At 42.4% G+C, this 20,737-nt stretch overlaps 1 protein-coding gene across 7 annotated transcripts in view; it reads left to right on the top strand.

Moving 5' to 3' along the window:
• Positions 1-20,737, top strand: part of REEP1 (receptor accessory protein 1) — a 62,690-nt gene that overhangs the window by 7,807 nt on the left and 34,146 nt on the right. For all 7 annotated transcript variants that reach the window (XM_090139847.1, XM_090139849.1, XM_090139845.1 and 4 more), the window contains exons 2-3: positions 16,150-16,222; positions 19,129-19,205. In XM_090139847.1, coding sequence (XP_089995973.1) covers positions 16,150-16,222; positions 19,129-19,205 — 150 coding nt within the window. The remainder of the gene's footprint in view (positions 1-16,149; positions 16,223-19,128; positions 19,206-20,737) is intronic.

The following is a 20,737-nucleotide window of genomic DNA, read 5'->3' as shown; positions in this document are numbered from 1 at the left end:
GCTGGATTTGTTGAATTTAAGTAGATCATAATAATTTCCATGGTAACACACTCTACTGTCCTATATATGGAAACAGTCTTTCTTGTAGGATCAAACACAGAGAGGAAGCTGTTATTTAAACTAGATACCTTTAAAAATACGGACAATGAAATAGGAGTAAATAATTTCCTGCATAAATGCTGTTGACATTTTCTCACTTTTGTAATATTATGCTAACCTCTTTTTATAGCTGTCATACTGCAATCAGTCAAACAATCCCCTGCTGACTCTGGCTTAGGGAGAAACCATAATCTAATGATCCTCTCTTAATATGTCATCACTCTCCCTCTCCATACCTGTAGGTGTATACAGCTGTAACTGTTGTGTGTCTGTAACAGTGACTACCATGGTGTAATCTTGAACAGATCTACTAGAATTGCTGTGCCTCACTGGCTAAAATTGTATCTATGCTAATATTCTCCCATCTCACAGCATTAAATATGGCTTCTTGCATCAGTATTTGGGTAGCATTTTATATGATATGTTATCTTATGGCTGACTATTCCATGGTAATTTGTAATAAGTTTAGTACCAGAAAACCTAGAAGCTTCACATTCATGTGGGAGATTTGGATAGAATTTAATAGAAAAGTTATTGATGTAATCCTCTAACAAAAATAACACAGTAAACGAGGGGATAAAATCAGTTCATATCTGAAATAATCGCGACTTGTCTGTTTTGTTAGTGGAATTAGACTATGGAATCATAGAATCACAAAGTTGGAAAGGACCTACAAGATCATCTAGTCTAACTATCAATGCATAAGTGATGCATTGCCAAATTTTTACAAGAACTGCCACAAAAATTCCCAGTCTTTGCTTGTAAACCTGAGGGATCAAGGGTGGATGTTCTGCAGACAGAGGGAATAAATAGCTGGAGAATGCTGATTCAATGCAAACCTCAATCACTTTCTTATTCCTAAGGCAACAGGAGGGCTTCAGCGTGCAGAAACAGGTGCAGCTCTGCTGAAGTCAGTGAGCGAAGTAAATCTACCCGATGAGAAACCCGAGGTTGTGTCTGTAGCCTAGAATGGAGAGAGCCTTGGAGAGGGTGCCAGCTGGATCCTAAGAAGTTGCACTTTATGTGATGGAAATTGGCCAGTTCTAGACAGTAAAAGGCTTTTATTTCTCATGAGTCTCAAATTGAATTGATCCTGTCCTTTCTTTCATCTTAGTGTTGGGAATTTTATCACTAAATTATCATATGGCTTTGCCTGTGCTTCAACAACTGAAGACCAAGAGATGGGCCAACCCAAAGCCTGTCATCAGGGTATCTGTGACCTCAGTACTCTGTGAAAGTTCACAGCTGAGCTCTCTAATAAGCATTAGTGCCCACGGAAAGCTGAGGATGAGGAGTGTGACCACCTTCTCTTCAAATTGTTTGATTCTACAAAGATTCCCCAGTAGAATGGCCTGAGTTGAAAAGGACCACAATGATCATCTAGTTTCAACCCCCCTGATATGTGCAGGGTTGCTAACCACCAGACCAGGCTGCCCAGAGCCACATCCAGCCTGGATGTTTTAATGCTTTGTTGCAGGCTGCCCAAGACATACAAACTACTTTGTTCCCAACAGAGAGAAACTGTTCTCTCTCATACTTCATACCTACACCATTACTTGAAGACCTTCAGAGGTGTTTCAGAGGCTGCCTCATGTGGTTAGCGCTTTGCTTGTGTGATTTAAGATCCTGGCTGCCTTAAATCCGTTTCAGTGCTGTTTTGCAGAACTGAGAATCGCGAGAGTCTGCTGCCAGCCCTTGCCAAGGGCCAAGAGAAGGTGCCGTGTGACTGATGATACAGATCCCATGCATACTTGTGCAGATTATTGCTGGATCAGTTCAGAATGAACAGGGCTGGCTAAGAGACTACATGCAGCCAGACTGAAAGATCTTTGCTGCTGTCCATGAGGCAGGGCATGCATTCTAAGTGCGTAAATACTATGCCAGATTTTGCAGGGTACTGAAATCCAAACCACTTGTCTTTTTTCCTGTGTTTTGTATGCAATTTGTGGTTAATCCCATGTAAATGTACTTTGTACATCTCTTTTTTTTCCCTCTCTAGTATTTACTTATAGATTGGATAGCTTTCCCCTCTTTGCTATAGCGTGCCCTGAGGTTTTTGCACTCAGAGGTGCTCTACAGCCACAGGAATGGCTCTGTATTCTTTCTTAATTATTATTCTGCTGAGGTTTGCAGATACTTGGCTGTAACAAATCAGATCCCTATTCAAAACGCTGTTGTGCTTCAGATATATTCTTGAAATCAGGAAACCTCGATCCAGGCAGTCAGTCCATAAATGGCTGCAGTCTGTAAAGAGGCAGTTCTCAGGGCACATTCAGCTATGTGGTGTGGCTGAAACAATTAACCATTTCACTTCAAATAGCAATGCTTTGTTTCTGGAGAGCTGCACTTGCAGCGCTGTCATCCTGTGTGAATCTTCTTGTCTGGGCAGGAGAACAAACATTGGATTGTGGCATTTAAACCAGCATATGACAATGAATAAGAAGTGATGGAAAAACATACATAGGATAGCAGGCGGTGTGGGTGTTCCCACCAAAAGTACAGGCTGCCTTCTCATGCAGCTGCCTGCTTAGAAATCTCTGTAATGGCATAGAGGCATTGGCTTCTTTTCCCCTTGCTTCCCTTTAAAGTTATTTCTGTGAAGTCTCCATCTGGTTCCTAAGCCTCAGTTTATATTTCATGTTATATTTTGAGTAGCTGCCAGCTGCAAGTTATATATGTGTAAGAGAAGGTGAGAAGGGAAAGAAGGTGAAGTCACTAAGCCAAAAGAAAGAGAAAATTCAAAACCTTTACCATTCTGAGTCGTGCAATACGCTGGGTTTTTTTATTCAAGCCCTCAACAAAGAGGTTTTCCTCCCTATGTAAGGATATGTTTGTGTCACAGGCCCTCATCTGAGTGCATTTGCGTTTGGGGAAGTGCAGCACAGAACAGTGGCATGGCTTGTAGCTCTTATGTCTAGTGCTCTCAGCCAAAGCCCAGAATTCAGAGAGATATGAGAAGTCTGGGAGAGATCAAAATTGAATGCAAATGGGAACGTGACATCTTCTGCCAGAAGAAAGATTGAATAGCTGGGCAGCAGTCCTACTGTCTGCAGCATATAAAAAAGCTTTAGTCAAAACCCTTCACCAGATCATGAGATTGCATTTGAAGTCATGACTTTTATAATATGTGTGTGTGTATATATATATATATTCTGATTTGTCCTCCAATTCTGCAAGACTGTTTGCCTGCTCTTTTCTGAGAAACCATTAAGTCTGAGAATTTATTTGGAACAGAGATGTTCTTGTAATCACTTCCAAGAAATCACCAGATGAGGTTAAATGAACAAATGTTAAGTATTGGTGGTTCTAAAGTACTGAGAAGTGCTCATAGAGTGAGGTCATCCAAGTATAATGATGGAGGTGATAAAAGCTAGTATAGAAACATAGCCTGGAAGCTGTAACTTCTGTTTCCAGGTTTGACTCTACTTGGGCTGTTACCAAGCTGCTGATTTCCAGTGGAGAAAAACATTTAATTTCCAGCAAGATCAATGGAACCTGTAGATATTCATCATCTCTGAAAGCCTCTTGTTGTCTCAGGCTGCTCTAAAGGTTTTTACCCTGGGAATCTCTCTGTCCAAAATCTATGAATTCCACTTGATGTAGTGAAGCTCTCTGTATGAAGCACTGTACTATGAGATGCTTCAGTAGATACTGGTCCCAACTCTTAAGTCTTTCCTGAACTCTGTGTAATTAATTGTTGTTAAACTTATAAATCATAATGCAGTTAAATAGTAGTAGTGTCAGGGACATGGGTGGAAGCTGAAAGAGACTCCTGTCTTATTGTGAGAGACTCAAAGCTGATTTATTGAACACTAGAGAAGTTGAAATCTAGAGTCCTTGGTGTAACAGGAAAGTGTCTGAGCTGTTAAACTTTAGAGAACAGCTTTGGTAAGATAGGAAAATACCAGGAATTGAAGGAAGAAATCAGATATTCACCAAGAAGTACCAAACCTGGAGATGTTTAGTTAAATTTAAATGATCTGTGAGAAGCTGATGTCTTTGTTTGTAGCAGAAGAATTAAGCAGTGGGATGAATGATGTAGGAAAATTAATTAGAAGTGATTAGAGATTCCAGAGTTCAGAAGAGAAGCCTTGTATCTCGTGAAACATCTCTGAGTGCTGAATCAGCACGTGTCTGAATTCTAGTCTTTCTTATATTTTTGTTCTCATTCTTGAGCAAAGAACAAAGATATTTTAGATTCCTGTGTGAACTGCATGAGTTATATATTTGTCACATGCACCTACAAAGGGAATTGTAAATCAGGAATTTTTAACCTTTGCTGTGATTTTGGACAACATGCAAGCATTGCTGAGGGTTCTACATTTATTTTAAATGCAGTAGTATCTCTTCCTAAAAGATGTAATAAGGCATGAGACATTCATCCATGCAGTATGCTGTATGTTCCAAGCTCAAATGAGTGACTGTATCCTGCTCAGTGGCAGATGTAAGCTCTGCGTGTCATCATTGCATGATCAATGTCCAACTTGGGGAATACTCAGCTGAACCTCTGAGAAACCAGTCTGGAAAATGGGCAACAAGAACTTCCCTAGGCCTTCTGAGAACTGCTTGAGGATGAGAAGGCTTAAATACATTGATATTTCTGTGTGTAGGGTCCTGGTATGCACCCAGCTGTGGTGCTATAAAGCCTCTTTTAATTAATAGGGCAGAGAAGTGAAAGCTTCTTGAATTGCATTTGTCCTCTTACAAACATAGGTGAACCCTTTGAAAATGCTGAGTATGTCTTAGTCTTGGTTTCATTAAACTCTTCTACATTAGATTCATAGAATCATAGAATTGCTCAGGTTGGAAAAGATCTTAACGATCATCGAGTCCAACCACAACCTAAGCATACTACCCTAACTCTAACAACTCTCTGCTAAATCATGTCCCTGAGCACCACATCCAAATGGTTTTTAAACACATCCAGGGATGGTGACTCAACCACCCCCCTGGGGAGCCTATTCCAGTGCTTAACCTAGAAAATACAGTTCTCCAACTTTTAAAGGTAGAATTTAGACATTGTGTTGGAGATTGTAATTTACAGAAACCCATTAAATTAAGTTTCTACTTAAGCAAGGCTTTGTTGCACATTGCAGCCTCTGACTCTTTTAAAAATGAGCACTGCATGGCTATTAGGTGTGTGCATGGATAATTTCCTTTCTTTTGCTGGAGCTGGGAACCTTACAGAGAAAGTAAGTATCATTTTATCTCCAAATACATGCCATGGGCTACAGAGTTAGGCATAGAAGTAAATAAGCTGATAATTACCTCTGTGCTAGTGGCTTTATGCAAGAGTGGATCATGCAACAGCTTTACCATAAAACCATTACCTTTTGTTGTGATGCTGCACAGTAACTGACACAAGGGACTGTAGAGATAAGGGGACATCCAGCAGTTCTTCTGGATCACAAAATGTGGCTAAGCAAGAGGAAGGAAGAAGTGTTCATGAATATTCACTGTAACTCCCTCACAACCATTTTTAATGTCTTTGGCTATTGGTGACAGGCCCATGTTAAATCCCAAATTAAGACAAGGTAGTACTACTATTTTTTACATATTTCCATTGGCAGTCAAGTTTTGTTTTACAGGTAGCTAAGAAAGGAGCAGTGAGACATCTGGTAATGCCACAGCAGGACTCCTGGCTAGCTCCTTGGGGAGAGCTCTGCTTGCAAAGTGAAGGATGTGGTGTGGCAGTTCTCCAAACAGCAAGGAAAAATCTCTTTGTCATTGAGGGAGAGAGCTCTTCTGCACCTCTGATGAAGGGAAGGGTATGGCGTAGTTCTGATCTGGATATGTGGTTGGTTTAGTGAGAGGTTTAGTCTGCAGATTCAGTGATTTTCCTCTCTGTTTGGCAGTTGAGAGACAGTGTCTGGCTTGAATACGTGTCCAGTTTGGATCTCCCTAATATAAGGACACAAATAACACACTAAGTGACATCTGTCTTAAGGGTTTTGCTCTTCTCAGATGGGAGAGTGTGGGGAAGACAAGCATTTACAGTGATTTGGTGTTGATGTCTTTACTATCTAAGCTGCTGTTTGTTGATACTGAGGAAAACAGACAGAATATATACACCTGGCAGGAAATGTCTGCTGCTTCTTAGGTGCTGGGGAAGCCCGGTTCTTCTGGGGTCAGCCCTGGAGGATGTTCTTCCACTCTCCTGTGAATGCTAATGATGAAGCTCCTTGGTGGCAAGTGTTGGCTGTTCCCTATATTCAGGAGCAATTTAGTGCATTCAGTAGGTATTTTACATCTTGACCATTGTGAAAAGATGTATGAAGAAGTAAGATGTGAAACAAAGCTGAACAGAGTGCCAGAGTACCTTCATGTTGGCACGCGCTTCCTATCAGATGTGAACTTTAGTCTGCTGTCTGCACATGCATCCCATAATAAGTATCATACCCTTGTAGGCAGAAAATGTTTTGGTCTGTAGGGTGCTCAGGAGAACCTCTCCCATTGACTCTGTGGATGGGTGTCAGTCCTGGAGCTGGGCTGGAGTGCCTCTGTGCTCCTTCGTGTGTGCAGAGCCCAGCTTTTTATCATCTATCCTAATGCTGTGATTTAAGATTATCCACTATAAGGTCATTTTTCTTCTAATTTATTTTAATTAGAGGCAGATAATTTTGCTGGTAGTTGAAGCTGAATTCAGAGGTGTAGCCAGCAGCTCTGCCTGACTGTTTGTTAGTGACCCATGGCTTCAGTACAGAGGCTTGTTTGCTTCTGATTTCCTTCCCTTTGTGCCTAGACTAGACTGGAGGCTGCTCTGTATCAGTGTAGCTCCAGCTGGGGATCCCTCTCTCCTTGTTTATCTCAGTGCACCATGCATTTCATTAAGATACTGTTATTATCCATATAAAATGGGAAGATTAAAAAGGATGAATGAAATGAGAAATGACCCTAGAGGAAGGATGTCTATTAAATCCACGCTAGAAATTCTTGTAGAATGCATATGAGAAAAGACTAGGAGTCTGCCTTTTTAAAGCTGTGTGACAGTGTCTCATTTTCTTTACTTTTGTTTTAAATTATGCTGGTAAAAGGGCTGGTGCCCAGCCTTTCCCTAAAATGTTGCTCTAGTGGCCAGTAGAAATAGCAGTCTGTGTCTGTGGGTCATAAAGAGAAGCGTGTTTTGCGCGGCCCGTGAACTCCCTGCAATGTTGCAGCTGTTAAATATAGCATGTGACATTCTGATGCCACTGCTAACGAAAGGATCGAGGTGGTCTGAAGATTGTGATGTTACCTGTAGAATCATCTTGCCTTCCTTTTCCTACTCTGCTGCTTTAAAACTAGAGTTTAAAACTGGGCATTGTCCATATCCTGTATATTTTCAAGTGGGTGTCATTGTCCCTACCATTTACAATAGAGATAAAACATCAAAAATCAATGAAATAATCAATGAAAGTGCAACCTGCTTTACTTCTCAGGTCATTGAAATCCTTGTTTCCAAGGATCCATCGAAATGAGGTGTTTTATTTTATTTTTATTTTAAACTTAACTAGAGGTTGGATACTCAGGTCTGGAATATTTTGGTTAGGTCCAGTGTGGGTCCACGTGTTTTCAGTATGGCTGGTCCTTCTAAACATTTGGTGGTCTAGTTTTTTGGGTTAATGCTGTAGAATCGTGAGAGAGATAAAAATTAAGGCTGTACTGATGGAAGGAGTTTGTTGTTCATTTACTATCATATCTATAGAAATGTCCAGCGAAATGATTTTCTCCTCAGGCTGTTTTACACCAAGCCTCCTATGACCACACCTGATAGATGTTCCATGCTGAACTGCTCTTCTGGGCTACTGTAGAAATCCAACCAAGGTTTTCCATGCTCTTTCTAGAGTTTGTGGAGGTCTATTAGTCCTGGCATTCTAAGCAGCTTCTGGTCTGCTTGATTGTATTGGCACAGGCTGCTCATGGAGGTGGTGGGGTCACCATTCCTGGAGGTATTCAAGAACTGTGGAGATATGGCAGTGAGGGACGTGGTTAGTGGGCATAGTGGATGTGGGTCACTGTTGGACTAGATGATCTTAGTGGTCTTTTCTAATCTTAATGATTCTGTGATTCACTGATGATTTGTATCAGTGGATTGAACCATTGGTATCCCAGAACTGATTGTTTCCAAGAGAAATCAGTATTTTTTCAGGGTTTTAGCTGAGTATTTGGGCCAAAAAGGCCTTTTCCTCTGATTTTTTTTTTTGTTTCTTTTTTAATTATGTTGGTCAGCTAAATATTCCTTTCACTTGATTATGCACTTCTATTAATATTCTGTCTATGGGAAGTCAAAGCAACATTACTCTAAGGAAACAGTGTTGCAGCTAATTTGATGAACTGATGAATAGTTGGATGTAATTTGTCATTCCTTTTTTCTATCCCGTGAGTCCAAGACTAGAAGTCCAAAGCTGCCTTTCAGGGAGGAACAAACAGGAGCTTTTGCATTTCTCTCCATCTCCTCAGCCCATGGCAGCACTTACGGTTGGATGGTGAAAACCTTTCATGGCCTGAACAGAGTTTTAGGGTACAGTGTACAGTTATGCTCTAAATTGGGATTCCTGCATGTAGTTGAGTTTGTTAAAAGTTGATTCACATAGCATCAGTTAAAATAACTCCAAAGTAATACTTGCAGCACAGTTGTTGTGGTTTTAAATGAAAATAATGCAGAGATTCTTTGTTGCTGTTTGTCTATATTATATAGTCCTTTTAGCCTAAAAATGAGTTTGCTTAAGTTATTTATCTTGTTCTTTTCCTTTTTGACCAATGAGCCTACCATAAATCTGTAAGCTAATTCACAATACAGATTTTAAACCATCTGTCATCTCTGGAATATAATGTCAGTGCTTCTAAAAAAGCTTTTTTCCATATAAACATCCCCCTCTCCAGAGTCAGAAAAAACAACCCTTCCCATTTAGGTTTCAAATTGCCATTTGTTTGGCTTGGAAAAAGGCAGGGGTTTCAGAGCAGGAAACATAGGGACAGTACTGGGTAGGGAAAACTACCCAGCAGCACACAGATGCTGAGCCTTGCTGTGGTGGAGCTGTGAAGATCAGACCCGGTCAAATAGCAGAGAATGTCTCCTTCTCTAAAAGGTGCAGATTTTACTTCCCTCAGTTTTGCATCCTAATGAATTATTTCTCTTCCATAAAGGTCTGAATGAAGCAGTGGGCTGTGCAAGGGCTGGGACAGAGCTTAGTGCTTTCTCCTCCGGTCCTGCTGAGCTGAAGCACTGGAAAAGGAGAAGTAGTGATGAGGTGAATGCCGCCGAGGCCCACAGAACACTATCTCTTGCAGGCAGCTGCTCAGAGACTGATGCATTATGCCAGGCACAACGTTCTTATCAACTCACAGCTTCCTACCCGCAGATCAGGGCCCCGTACCACCCTGGCATGCTCTCTGGACGGATCCTTCCTTCCACTGTTGCTTTGGTGGCCCATTTGCACTGGGCCAGGCAGCTGCACTGAAGGAAGCACAAAGTAGAACAGAGCGGCTCGGTTACACATCTACCTGCAATAAATTTTGCTTCCTAAAATAGCTGCAGAGCCATGAGATATTTTTATGGCAGTCCTGCAGACCTTCTCTATCCTGAAGGACTGTAAAGAAAGCCTGGAAGCGTCGACGTGTATGTAAATGAATGCAGTTCCACCTGAGTTTGGAGGCAGCCTGGAACAACAACTGGGAAGAGAAAAGCGCCTTCTTAATCTTGGTTGGGTTTTAAATATGACATCTGAGGTTGTTGATATATATATATCAGCACTGTGAGACACTTCACTGCTTGTGGTTTTAGGAAGAGCAGTCATTAAGTGCATTATCTTAATGATCCTAGTATTTTACCAGTCCATCTGCAGTGTTGTTATTTTTGCATTTCTATCTTCTGCCTGTAACAACAGTTAGAGGAGCAGGGAAAAGGAAACCACATTTGTCTTCTTTTGACATGTCTTGATGTGGGATCTCAAAGGGAGTAAGTGTAATGCCAAGGCTGCTTCCTCTGCTTGCCATTCACTCCCAGCTCATAGCCTGTGTGTGCCTGGCCCTCTCCCAGCTCCCATCTGAGGAGTGCCCTGGCTGAGGGGGTAAAAATATGGAGAGGAGTATGGTCTGGGGAGGATCATGGCTGCTTAATTTAGAAGCATTGAGGACAGCCCTTGCTCCTACTATTTCTGCCGTAAGGACAGTTCGCGTCCCTTTACCCTGCAGTTTCACCAAATGGAGTGATTATGTTTCACCAGTCATGCTGAAGAGAGTGGATGGCTTCTGTAGTAGCCTGGCAGAGATGTCAGCCATGGATCTGGATGGGAAGCTCAGTATTGCAAGCTGGGACACTAAATTCTCCTGCCTTCTGTTCCCTTGGTGCCTCAGGTCACCTGGGACAGGGGAGGAAGACCATTTGTGGCACTCCTGTGAAGGACAGCTGCAAAATGACTGCAATGAGCTTGCTGGTGCCATCTCCCAGGGAATACCAGCCTGGAACCTCCCCTGCAGCTGGTGCTTCCTCTGCCCAAGTCCCATTTTGTTTGTCAGAGTTGGCCTGGCGAGTGACCCACATTAACCCCATCCCTGCCCTTGTGCATGGCTTATTTTCACATCAACAGCTGTTGGATTTGTACTGATCACCTTTGGTACAAAGACAGTGCTGTTTATTTTTAATCTGTGTCACTGTGTGAACATTAATTTGAACTGATAAAAAGAGACCCTAACCTACTGGCACTCTTCTCAACAGTTTCAGCAAGGAACATTGATGTGGCAACAGCTCAGCTGCTGCTTCGTATGTAAGAAACATGCACTAGCCAGCAAACATATTGAGGAAATAGGAGATATTTCAGCAATTTCTACATGTGTCCATCCCTGTGTTTGAACAGAAATTTGTTGTCTTGGCTGCTGTGTGCGCTGATGATGTGGAAACATTAGTTATTTTGAGGAAAATAAGGGCTGTTCTATTTGTGTTGTAGATGTTCTAAATGTTTGGGCAGCTCAGCCGCGGGTGGCATGGTAACAGGATGAACAAAACTTGGATGGCTTGGGATATAGATTTTGTATTGCTGGTGTATTGGTAAGAGCAGATTGCCATTCAGAAAATATGAATTGGCAGGCATTTCTGGAGGTTACCTCTGAGTCCTGGTCAATTCTCATGGAATTCTCTGAATGTTTCCATTTATTTCAGTGAGAGTTGCTGTGATGTGTAACTGAATGTGATAGTTAATGTTACATGCAGATGACCATAGGATCAGGTCCCTCATGAGGAAAACAGCATCGTCAGAGCTCAAGATGTTGAATGAAGCACTTCAAGGTCTTCATCCCAGCTCTGATGCTGATCCCTGTGCAGTGAGGCATAGGATTTAAGATGATTGTCCTATACTGGCTAACCTGTGCTCTGTAAAAGGCCAGGCCACAACATTAGCAGATCCAGAGAAGTAATACAGAAGACATAACAGTCAGAGCTGGCTGTGGCTCTGCTGGCAAGGGAGACAGAAGGAGGTTTGATGGTAATGCAGCTGCTCCCCTGTTATATGACAGAGGTTGCTGAAGAGAAGCCAACAGCTCCATTGCTTCACTCCTCCCCTGATACTCAGGAAACCCTACAGCATGGTGAGCTTAAACAATGAAAACAAAATCCAAACCCCAATCCTAAGTAATGTAATTGAATAAATAAATAAAAATAGTCGGTTCCACAGATCAGCTCGTGGTAATAGAGTTTCTCCCCTTCTTTTTTTGACTTAGTTCTCTTGATTTAGTTGAGTATCCACTTAAGCATCAGGAGCAGGAGAGCACTTGCCTTGTCTTTTCCATGCTCTTTGGCTGTTTTGGTGCTTCACTGTTTTAACCACTGTCTTTACAGTCAAGAAACAATGGTGGCACAAATGCTCTTATGGACCTTCCCCAGTGTACTTCCATACATGTTCTTTGCCCTTTTCCGTTCTCCTTCATCTATTATATCTCTTTTGATAAAGAATGGCCAGAAGTGCATGTAGCAGTCCAGACTGGGACTGCTGCTGATGTACCTAATAGGATTATAAGACTTTCAGCATTAATCTTTATCTTGCTCCTCAGGCAGACTAACCTTTTACTTAGATTTTTGCCTCCTGTTGCATAATTAGCTGACTCTTCAGTGATTTCTTTACAGCTGCTGCTTTGTCCTTTTTCAAGGCCATTGTAATCGATGGAGACTTCCAGCATGGAGAGCTGTAAGTTGGTAGGGCGTTGTGGTTATTTGTTTAGTGTAGGAAGGGAACTTTTCCTTTTTCACTTATGAATATCACAATTTCTTTGACTTTTCTTATACCCTGAAGGTTTGTGTGTATTTTATTCCAGACTTCAGATACAGATCTCTGTACCTTTCATACAGCTACTACATGAAATTGAAGTATGTCTGCTTCTGCTTTTTGCATAGAAGATAAAGAGCTAAGGCTTCCCAGGGTACAGCTCATTCAAAAAAGGCATGACAGATGGAAATGGGTGGAGAAGAAAGGCTGACTCTGTATTTGTAGACTGGTTTCCTAAGGAAGTGAGGCTTAAGCAGTCTATTTTTTCATCTGCTTCTAACTTGGATCCGTAAAGCAATTTCAGCCAAACTAGAGGTCAGAGAGGTCTCACATACAAGTTTTTTACATTATTTATAAAATTCACCTCACAGAATCATAATACTTCCCAACTTGGAAGGGACCCACAAAGATCAGGGAGTCCAACTGCTGGCTCCATACAAGGCTACCCAAAATCCAAACCCCGTGGCTGAAAGTGTTGGCCAAATGCTTCTTAAACTCTGGCAATTTGGGGCCATGCCCACTGCCCTGGCAGCCTGTTCCATGCTCACCACCCTTGGTGCAGACCCTTTCCATAGCCCCCAGCTGTCCCTCCCTTGACAGCTCCATGCCATTCCCTCAGGCCCTGTTGATGTCAGAGAGCAGAGCTCCCTGTGAGGAGCTGTAGCTGCCATGAGGCCTCCCCTCAGCCTCCTCCTCTTTTGGCCAAACACACCAATTGCTGGACAAGAGAGCAGCTCACAGCAGTGTCTGCCAGGAGGTAAAAGCTGCTGTGCTAACTCTGCAGGTAGGCCACAGATTTTGCCACCCAGCGTGCAGCAGCCAGGCAGTCAGTCTGTGCCAGAGAGGCACTGGTACAGGCTGTCCAGTGATGTGGTGGATGCCCCATCCCTGGAGACTTTCAAGACCAGTCTGGATCAGGCTCTGAGCACCTCATCTAGCTGTGGATGTCCCTGTTCATTGCAGGGATGTTGGACTAATGGCCTTTAAAGGTTCCTTCCAACTCTAAGGATTCTATGATTCTATGCAGTGGAGAAGGAAGGAGTACAGGAGTATCTGGGATGTGGGAGAAGACATTGAAAGAAGAGCAGAGGAAGAAGCTGTTTGCTCTCCAGTCAGTACAGGAGAGGAAGGACTGAGGTGGGACATGTTAAAAGACCAGCAGTTGGTAGGAGCAACATTTTTCAGGCACTGGAAGGGGAAAGTAAGAATATTACTTCAGTTTGGTCAGCAAGGGTGACCTGTGTGCATGAGGCAAGGAAGAGTTTTTAGTACTGGTTCATTCGGGTGGGGTGTGAAGATCAGCAAAGCATACAAGGAAGACTTAGACAAGGAATGACGTGGTGCAGAGAGACCAAGAGTCAAACTTGTTTTTGTGTTTACTATAGAGAAGGAAAAGTTTGGCAGTGATCTGAGTATGAGGATGGAAGAAAATAATTACGTTGCATGGGAAACTTGGATGACAGGGAAGAGAGAAGTATTGTCTTCAGCAGGGAGAATAGGAGCTATGGGACTGACCTGTGTTAGATCAGTTGTATTCCAGCCTGATCTAAAGCCCAGTGAAGCCAGTAACCTCAAGAGATGCTGGAAGAAGCCTATGGGCAGGTGTTTGTTTCCATAACCTCAAGTGCAGTTTACAGAAATAACCAAATGCCTCGTGTCTTCAGTTTGTATGGTGTATACAGAGAGCCTCCAAGCCACACAGTAAGCTACAGCAATGGCAGGCTGGGATCCAACATTCCTTAAAATAGCTTTCAGTCTGGTAAACCACAACGGTTATAAATGTCCATATATGCACATAGCATGCTACAAAGCAAATCAGTAAAACTCTCAATCTCCAGTTTAGGCAGAGCGCATCATCTCATTAACAGTCCTTTGCATATGCAAAAGCATTGCATGGTTTCCTTCCCTTGCAGGAACTGTTTCCAGTGCTTATTGTCTGCAACTGGTCTGAGTGGTCGTGTAAACTGCATCTTCACCATCCAGTTACTGTCTGCTACCAGCACAAACTGAGGAAATGAATATCAATCATTCAGTGATTATTTGCAGGAAATAAAAGCATGAGAGAGTAGCCTGCCTGGGCTGAGAAGGAAGGATAGAAATGTGGTACTCTTTATAAGTAGACCGAAAATATGATTCATGTGTTTGGCTGTTTTATGAAATATTGTGAAGCCCTTTTCCTTTTGTGAGCACTAATTCTTTGGCTTAGCTCCTGCTGCCGTTGAACTCAAAGGGAATATTTTTCACTAGCTTCAGTGAGAACAGGATCAAGCCATTGTCTGTGTGTTTTTCCTTGCCTTAACCGGTGTTGCTGTTTGTTAAGATATTTCAAGGGTGAACAATGCATTTGATTTCCCAGAATCTTTCTGAGCACTCATAGCTAATCCCTGCATCCAGCACAGCCCCTGTGGGTGTGAAATAGGCTCTGAGCTGGCTGTTTCCAGCCGAGCTTTTTGAAGCCTCTGTAAAATACTGACTCTCCTTGTTTACTAGCTGCTTTTCTGAAGTCTGCTTTGTGCTTCGGGTTTTGCTAAGCCATGCTACAGTAAGCATGGTGAATAGTGGGCAGATCGTTTTCGGTCACTGCTCTGGAAATCAAGATGTGTGCTGGCTCACTTAATTTCTTCACAAATACCTTCTTGAGCTACGGGAAGTACAATGGTGCACCATATCCCAGAGTGTTAATTTTTAATGTCTTATGCATTTAATGGACTCGACTGTAATTATGAGTCCCATGGCACAACAAATGCTACTGGCAGAGTGGAAAAGACCACTGCAGGTCCATGTGGCTCCACAATTAGGAATGGAAGCATTGATCATTTCCACTCTCAAGAGCAGCAGAATGGAATGTATGAATTTAAAACAAAAGCTCCAATGGAAAGAAAGGTATCTGCAAGGCAGTAAGCATTCCCCTGCAGTCTATTAAATTCAGACTTTGCAGCATCATCCTGCTGCATTAAATAAAACTGAAACCTGGGCAGGCAAAGTGGTTTTGACAAGCCTATGCCTATGTCCAGAATAATCAAAGTGAATAAGCAGCCAGGCAGCAATGCAGACATGAGTTAGTATAGAAATTTCTCAGTGTTGTTCTTTTTTTTTTTCTACATGGTGTTATTTTTAAGTTAAGAATCCTTATTTCTTTCTTACACAAAACCTTGAGGCTGACAGCACCCTTTTCAGACTTAGAGCTGGAAGGAAACTGTCTGAAAGAGAGGAGGTCTGGGATTTTTAGGGCAGATCCCATTGGTGTATCTGGTTGGGCAAATTCTTTCTTTTATGATGAGCCTAAGTGGACTTCACAGAGCAGCACAGGACTTTTCCTTTGGTAGATTTAATATAGGATAAGGCTGCAGCATTCAAACCCTCAGATTTGAACCCGTGGATGCTGCTTTGCCTTCTATCAGCTTGTCAGAGTTTTGAATAGAGGTGGAATGGATTTGAGATAAATGATTCTCATTTTGTCTTGCCTCTGAAAACCATACTCATATATCCCTGGTGTTACATTGGATTATTTTGAAATCAGGTATTTCATTTCCTTTTTAAGGCGTAGTCATCTTTTGTTGTGTAACTCATAATGTACAGCTATGGAAACCATTCTAAAAGGAAAGACAAACTGAATACCTGAATTACACGGATGGCAATGATTTCTCTGAATGCAATGGTACAAAATCAGTCCTGTACTGTACTTGGTGCACTCAAGCTTAAATCAGATCCTAATATTTTTGCTTGTGCAAGCAACAGATATAACAAGTCAAAAATATTAATACTTCTCTGTGACAGGAAATTAAATTGATCTGTTTGTTTGTTTCTTTTCCAGGCTTATATTTGGCACTCTTTACCCAGCATATTATTCTTACAAAGCCGTGAAATCGAAGGACATCAAAGAATATGTGAGTAATGAGATTTATGGCTGTGCTGCAGGATTTGTTTTCTAAAATTGCTCCTCACCAGGTTATAAAGGTGTCACCTGTGTTCTCATACAGCAGGACAAGGGGATGTCTGCCCTGAAGGTGGACTGGCTGATTGCTAGGCACAAGTTTCAGATAAGACAAGTTAGGTTCCTGCTTCTGGCTCCCCTGCAGAACCAGCTTGCCCTTTGACAAATGCATGCTATTCCTCTGGTTCTGTGAGCTATATACAACAGACTTAAAAGGTGTTTGGCACCCAGAGCTTTGCATGCTTTCCTTTGTTTCTGAAGAGCAGCCTAAATCAAAGCCTTTTCAAAACGCCTTGAAGCTTTAGCTGCTCATTCTAAACAAGGATCAGAAGAAGCAACTTGAAATGCCTGCGACTGAATCCGCAGAGACACGGATAGAGACATCTCCACTTGTGGAGTGACCTATTTACAGACAGGTCTGGCAACTGGCTGTGCTATTTTGTCCTTTTACTGACAAATACCTTCATGGACCCAGTTTCTAAACAGAGATGAGCCCATTATGGAAAGTGAAATGTGGGAGAATTGAAACCACTTGGACGCTCTTGGGGTCCTGTAGGATTTATAGTGCCCTGCACAACATAAGCTCTGTTAAGTTTGCTGAACCCAGCTCAGCTTCCTGGTCTTGGCTCTTCAATCCTCTCAGCATCTCAAGGATAACAAGGCTGTTTTCTCCTATGGGTTGCAGCCTTGATGGCTATCCTATTAAGTCCTTTGAGCAAGCTCAAACTGAGGCTCACAGTGGCTGGTTAGATTTTTTCCTTTCTATCATCTCCATCAGATAATGGTGGTGGATATTTTGAAAATCGGAACACATCAGGTGTTGCCTTTCAGCCCTTGTACTGCTGTGCTGATTCTCAAGGTTTGTGCACCCCTTGTTTGGAGGTGCTGGGATGGATAGTAGCATCCCCATCAGTGTCTACCACTGATAAATTGCAGTTCCATCATTTTTTTTCTGGATTTTTTTTGAGTTGATTCTCCAATTCCTATTAGAAATCTTCAATTCCGATTAGAAATTCAGTTGCAAAAGAGGGACTCACACCAGATGTGGGGTCATGACCCAAATGTGGGAACAGCTGGTCAAAGACCTGCTCTGCACTTAACGTTGTTTTTCAGTGTATCACAACAGTTGTAGATATATGGTAGTTAGGGGTTTAATTACCAAAAAATAAAAATAAAGCTGTTTACACTGACACAGCACAACCCTTCACGTACTGGTCTAAAATTATATCACCATAGTTTACTTTTGTTCTTCTCAGTAATAGTCATTTTGATAAATGTTGTTTTAGGCTGATCAAGGCCTATCCCCACCAGATCTCAGTTTGTGTTTAAAGGTTTTGCTGGCAGTAATGTCTAACTGACAGAACTGTGCTAGCACTGAGGCTCTGAGCTGCAGTTATATAAAAACTCTGGCAGAAGCTGCCTTTGGAAGGCAGTCCTCCCATGCCTTTAGCAGTGGCACTTTACACTAAATATAAAAACAAATCTAAGTGCTGGGGGAGCACAGCTGGGCACCTGGTGCTCAGGGGGATAATTTCAGTACTTATGGGCAGATGGAGGAGCACTACAGGCTCTGTCCCCACTTCACTGGGGAGAGGATGGAGCAAGGCATTTCAGAGCTGGTGAGTCTCAGCCTTATTGGCACCTCCACCGTCCTTCCCCACTGCAGCACCAGGTGTGGATGTCTCTCTTGTGCTGCCTTCTTTGCAGCCTTCCCTGATTCTATTGCAGCCCTAAATAACACCTCCAACTCATCTATCTATACCTATGCCATGTTTTTTAATTTGGAGATGCAGATTCCTAAAGCTTTTTGAGCTTTCTGTTTTACAGTTTGTTACTGGGGGAAAAAAAAGAGAGAGAGCAAAAAGCTCCCTTCTCACCTCCAGTGCTTGGAAATTATTCCTCATTGCTTGGTAAATGTTACTGGAGGTGCTGGTGGCAAGTGGCAGGTAATGGTATTTCTCTTCAGCCCAAGAAGAGCCAATGCCACATACATCAGAATGGCTTAGCTGTGCATTTAAATACATTCATTGATCACTGACAAAAACCCACAGATTCTTGAATTGCTTGAGACACTACAGTTTCCCTGACCAAGTCCCAGTTCCCCATGGGGCTTCTTCCATGTCTGTCACTGTCACTTCAAAGGAGATAGTTTGTAAATCACCCACCAGTTCATAAATCCACCCCACAATGCATTTACTGTAGGTGAGCACGGTGACAGCACAGCACGTGCTTTTGCCACCAGTGTGAAGTAAAGTGCTCTCACCTAAGCCCTCAGAAGGGAATTTGAGCTAGTGCACTTGCCCTTGTCCCTGCAGTGGGCTCAGGGGGTGTATGTGGGCAGGCACTGTTGCTCACCTGATGCATGCTAACTCAGCTCAGTTCCTGAGCCCTGGGTCACTGCACATTGCACGTTACCTATCTGTCTCTTCCTGGATAGTTTCCCCTGCCTGTATGTATTATGTAAGTACGTTTTGTCTTAATTGCAATTCCATCCACACCCTAGTATTAACCGTGTCTACCAAGATGAGTCAAGTTAAATTTTTAATACCCTGTGATAAGGCTGTGGCCCTTTCCTGGCCAGTAGGGCTTCCTCTATGGGAATGGCAAATCAAGCTGTCCTCCTCGTCCTTACACCAATTCTAGATCTTTCCTTCCTTGAGGGTTTGTGTGGAAATCTGTTATGTGCTATGTACTGAGATGGGGGAAGTCCTGGCATCTTCAAGTCGTTACTGATCATTCAATACATAAGTGGGGAAAGCCTTTTTTCTATGAGAGTCTCTGCACACATACCTGTATGAGATTATTTGAGCTCTTGGGGGAAAATGCCTGTTACTGAAAGCTACTGCTTTCTTTTACCAGGTCAAATGGATGATGTACTGGATAATATTTGCGCTCTTCACGACAGCAGAGACGTTCACGGATATCTTTCTTTGTTGGTGAGCATCAGTTGAGAACAGAATGTTGAACTGAAATGGAAATAAAATCAAGATGTCTGTAAGGGAAATAACAGGGCCCAAGTGTGCAGTGTCTCTTGAATATAGAATTAGCACCTTTAGGTGCATAGGGATGTTTAGTGTGGAGGAGCCATGCTTCCTTTCTCTGTGCTGTCATAAGAAAAGGAAGAGAGTAGAACTGCTCAATGGTATCTCATTAGTAAGAAATCACCACAGAAGTCTCTGTCCCCTGCCTGTAAGAAATAGGGCTCTGTCAGATGCATATCTATCAGATGCACATTTGATAGCTGATTTCTATGCTTGCAGAGGTTGTCACGTAAAAATAGAATCTTTAGCTACAGGCACAGTTCTAGACTTAGTTAGTTGTGTCCTGCTCTAACTACACCGACTCTGTAGATCAGGCAGAAACAGCCCTGCAGCTCAGGACTTGGTTACTAGGTTGCTGCCTGGGTCATGTTTCTTCAGACGTCTTGCCTATTTCTTCCTTGGTGGAATGGAGTTACAATTTGATGGAGGACAGTGACAGTCTAAACCGTGGAAGGCTCACTGGTGCCAGTGGAAGGATTCCTGGCAAGCTGTCAGAGCTTGAGCACATAAATGCCTAATCATCAGATTCAATTCTTTAAATTTGGATGCTGAAGTTTGGAAATACTTGATTTGTTGCCTGTTTTATTACAACTTCTTCTTAAGTAGTGAATACCAGTGAGTTCGATAGACTTGAGACTAAAGATTTAATTATAGAGCACGGCCCTAACCTCTTAACATTGCATGCCTCTAGTGGGTCCTCCAGACAAAGGGAGTCAAGGTATTTGGCAGCATGTCAGATCTGCTGAAGAGGATATAAAAGACATTATTGTCTCTTTATCTAATTTGCATGCAGATCTACCTCCACTGTCCTCATCTGGAGGGATTTTCTTGGTGTTTTCTTTTGGGGGATGTGCTATTTGGATCTCCCTGTAGGAATAGCAGAGGGCTTGTCATTTCCACAGAGCGTATGAAATCAAGTATGCTGCAGAGAGCCTCAGTGAGGTGGAAGATCAATTTGCTAGGTCCATGCTCACAGCAGAGCATCTCAGGGGCCCTAAATGCTGTACAGCCCAACTGGTTTGGTGATGGCTAAGCTGGGAATCAAAAAGGGTAAAAGTGCAGGAACTTGTAAGCTTTCTTCTTTAAGAAGAAGAAAGAAAAAGGAAAAAAAGATTAAAAGAATAAAAATGCCCAAGTGATGCACAGCGGTTGCTCACCACCAGCTCAGTGAGTCTGCAAGTAACCTCCTGCAGTTTAATTGCTGAGCATTATGACATATGATATGAAACGTTTCTTTGGTCAGGTGAGTCAGCAGAGAAGAGAAGCAGAAGAGTACTTGATTCAGTGTAAGAACTGCTCAGGAATAACTAAAATGTTGGTATGTTAATAATGGCATTTTCATCGTATATCCAAAATGGCACCCTACCAGCTTCCTTTTGGAAGGAAATTAATTCTATTCCAGCTGAAACCAGGACGGGAAGGCAAAG

Source organism: Phasianus colchicus, chromosome 4, assembly GCF_987193195.1.
Source record: "Phasianus colchicus chromosome 4, bPhaCol1.hap1.1, whole genome shotgun sequence".
Taxonomy (NCBI): Eukaryota; Metazoa; Chordata; class Aves; order Galliformes; family Phasianidae; genus Phasianus; species Phasianus colchicus.
The sequence above is the reverse complement of the archived record's forward strand: the minus strand, read 5'-3'. Positions and strand labels throughout refer to the sequence as shown.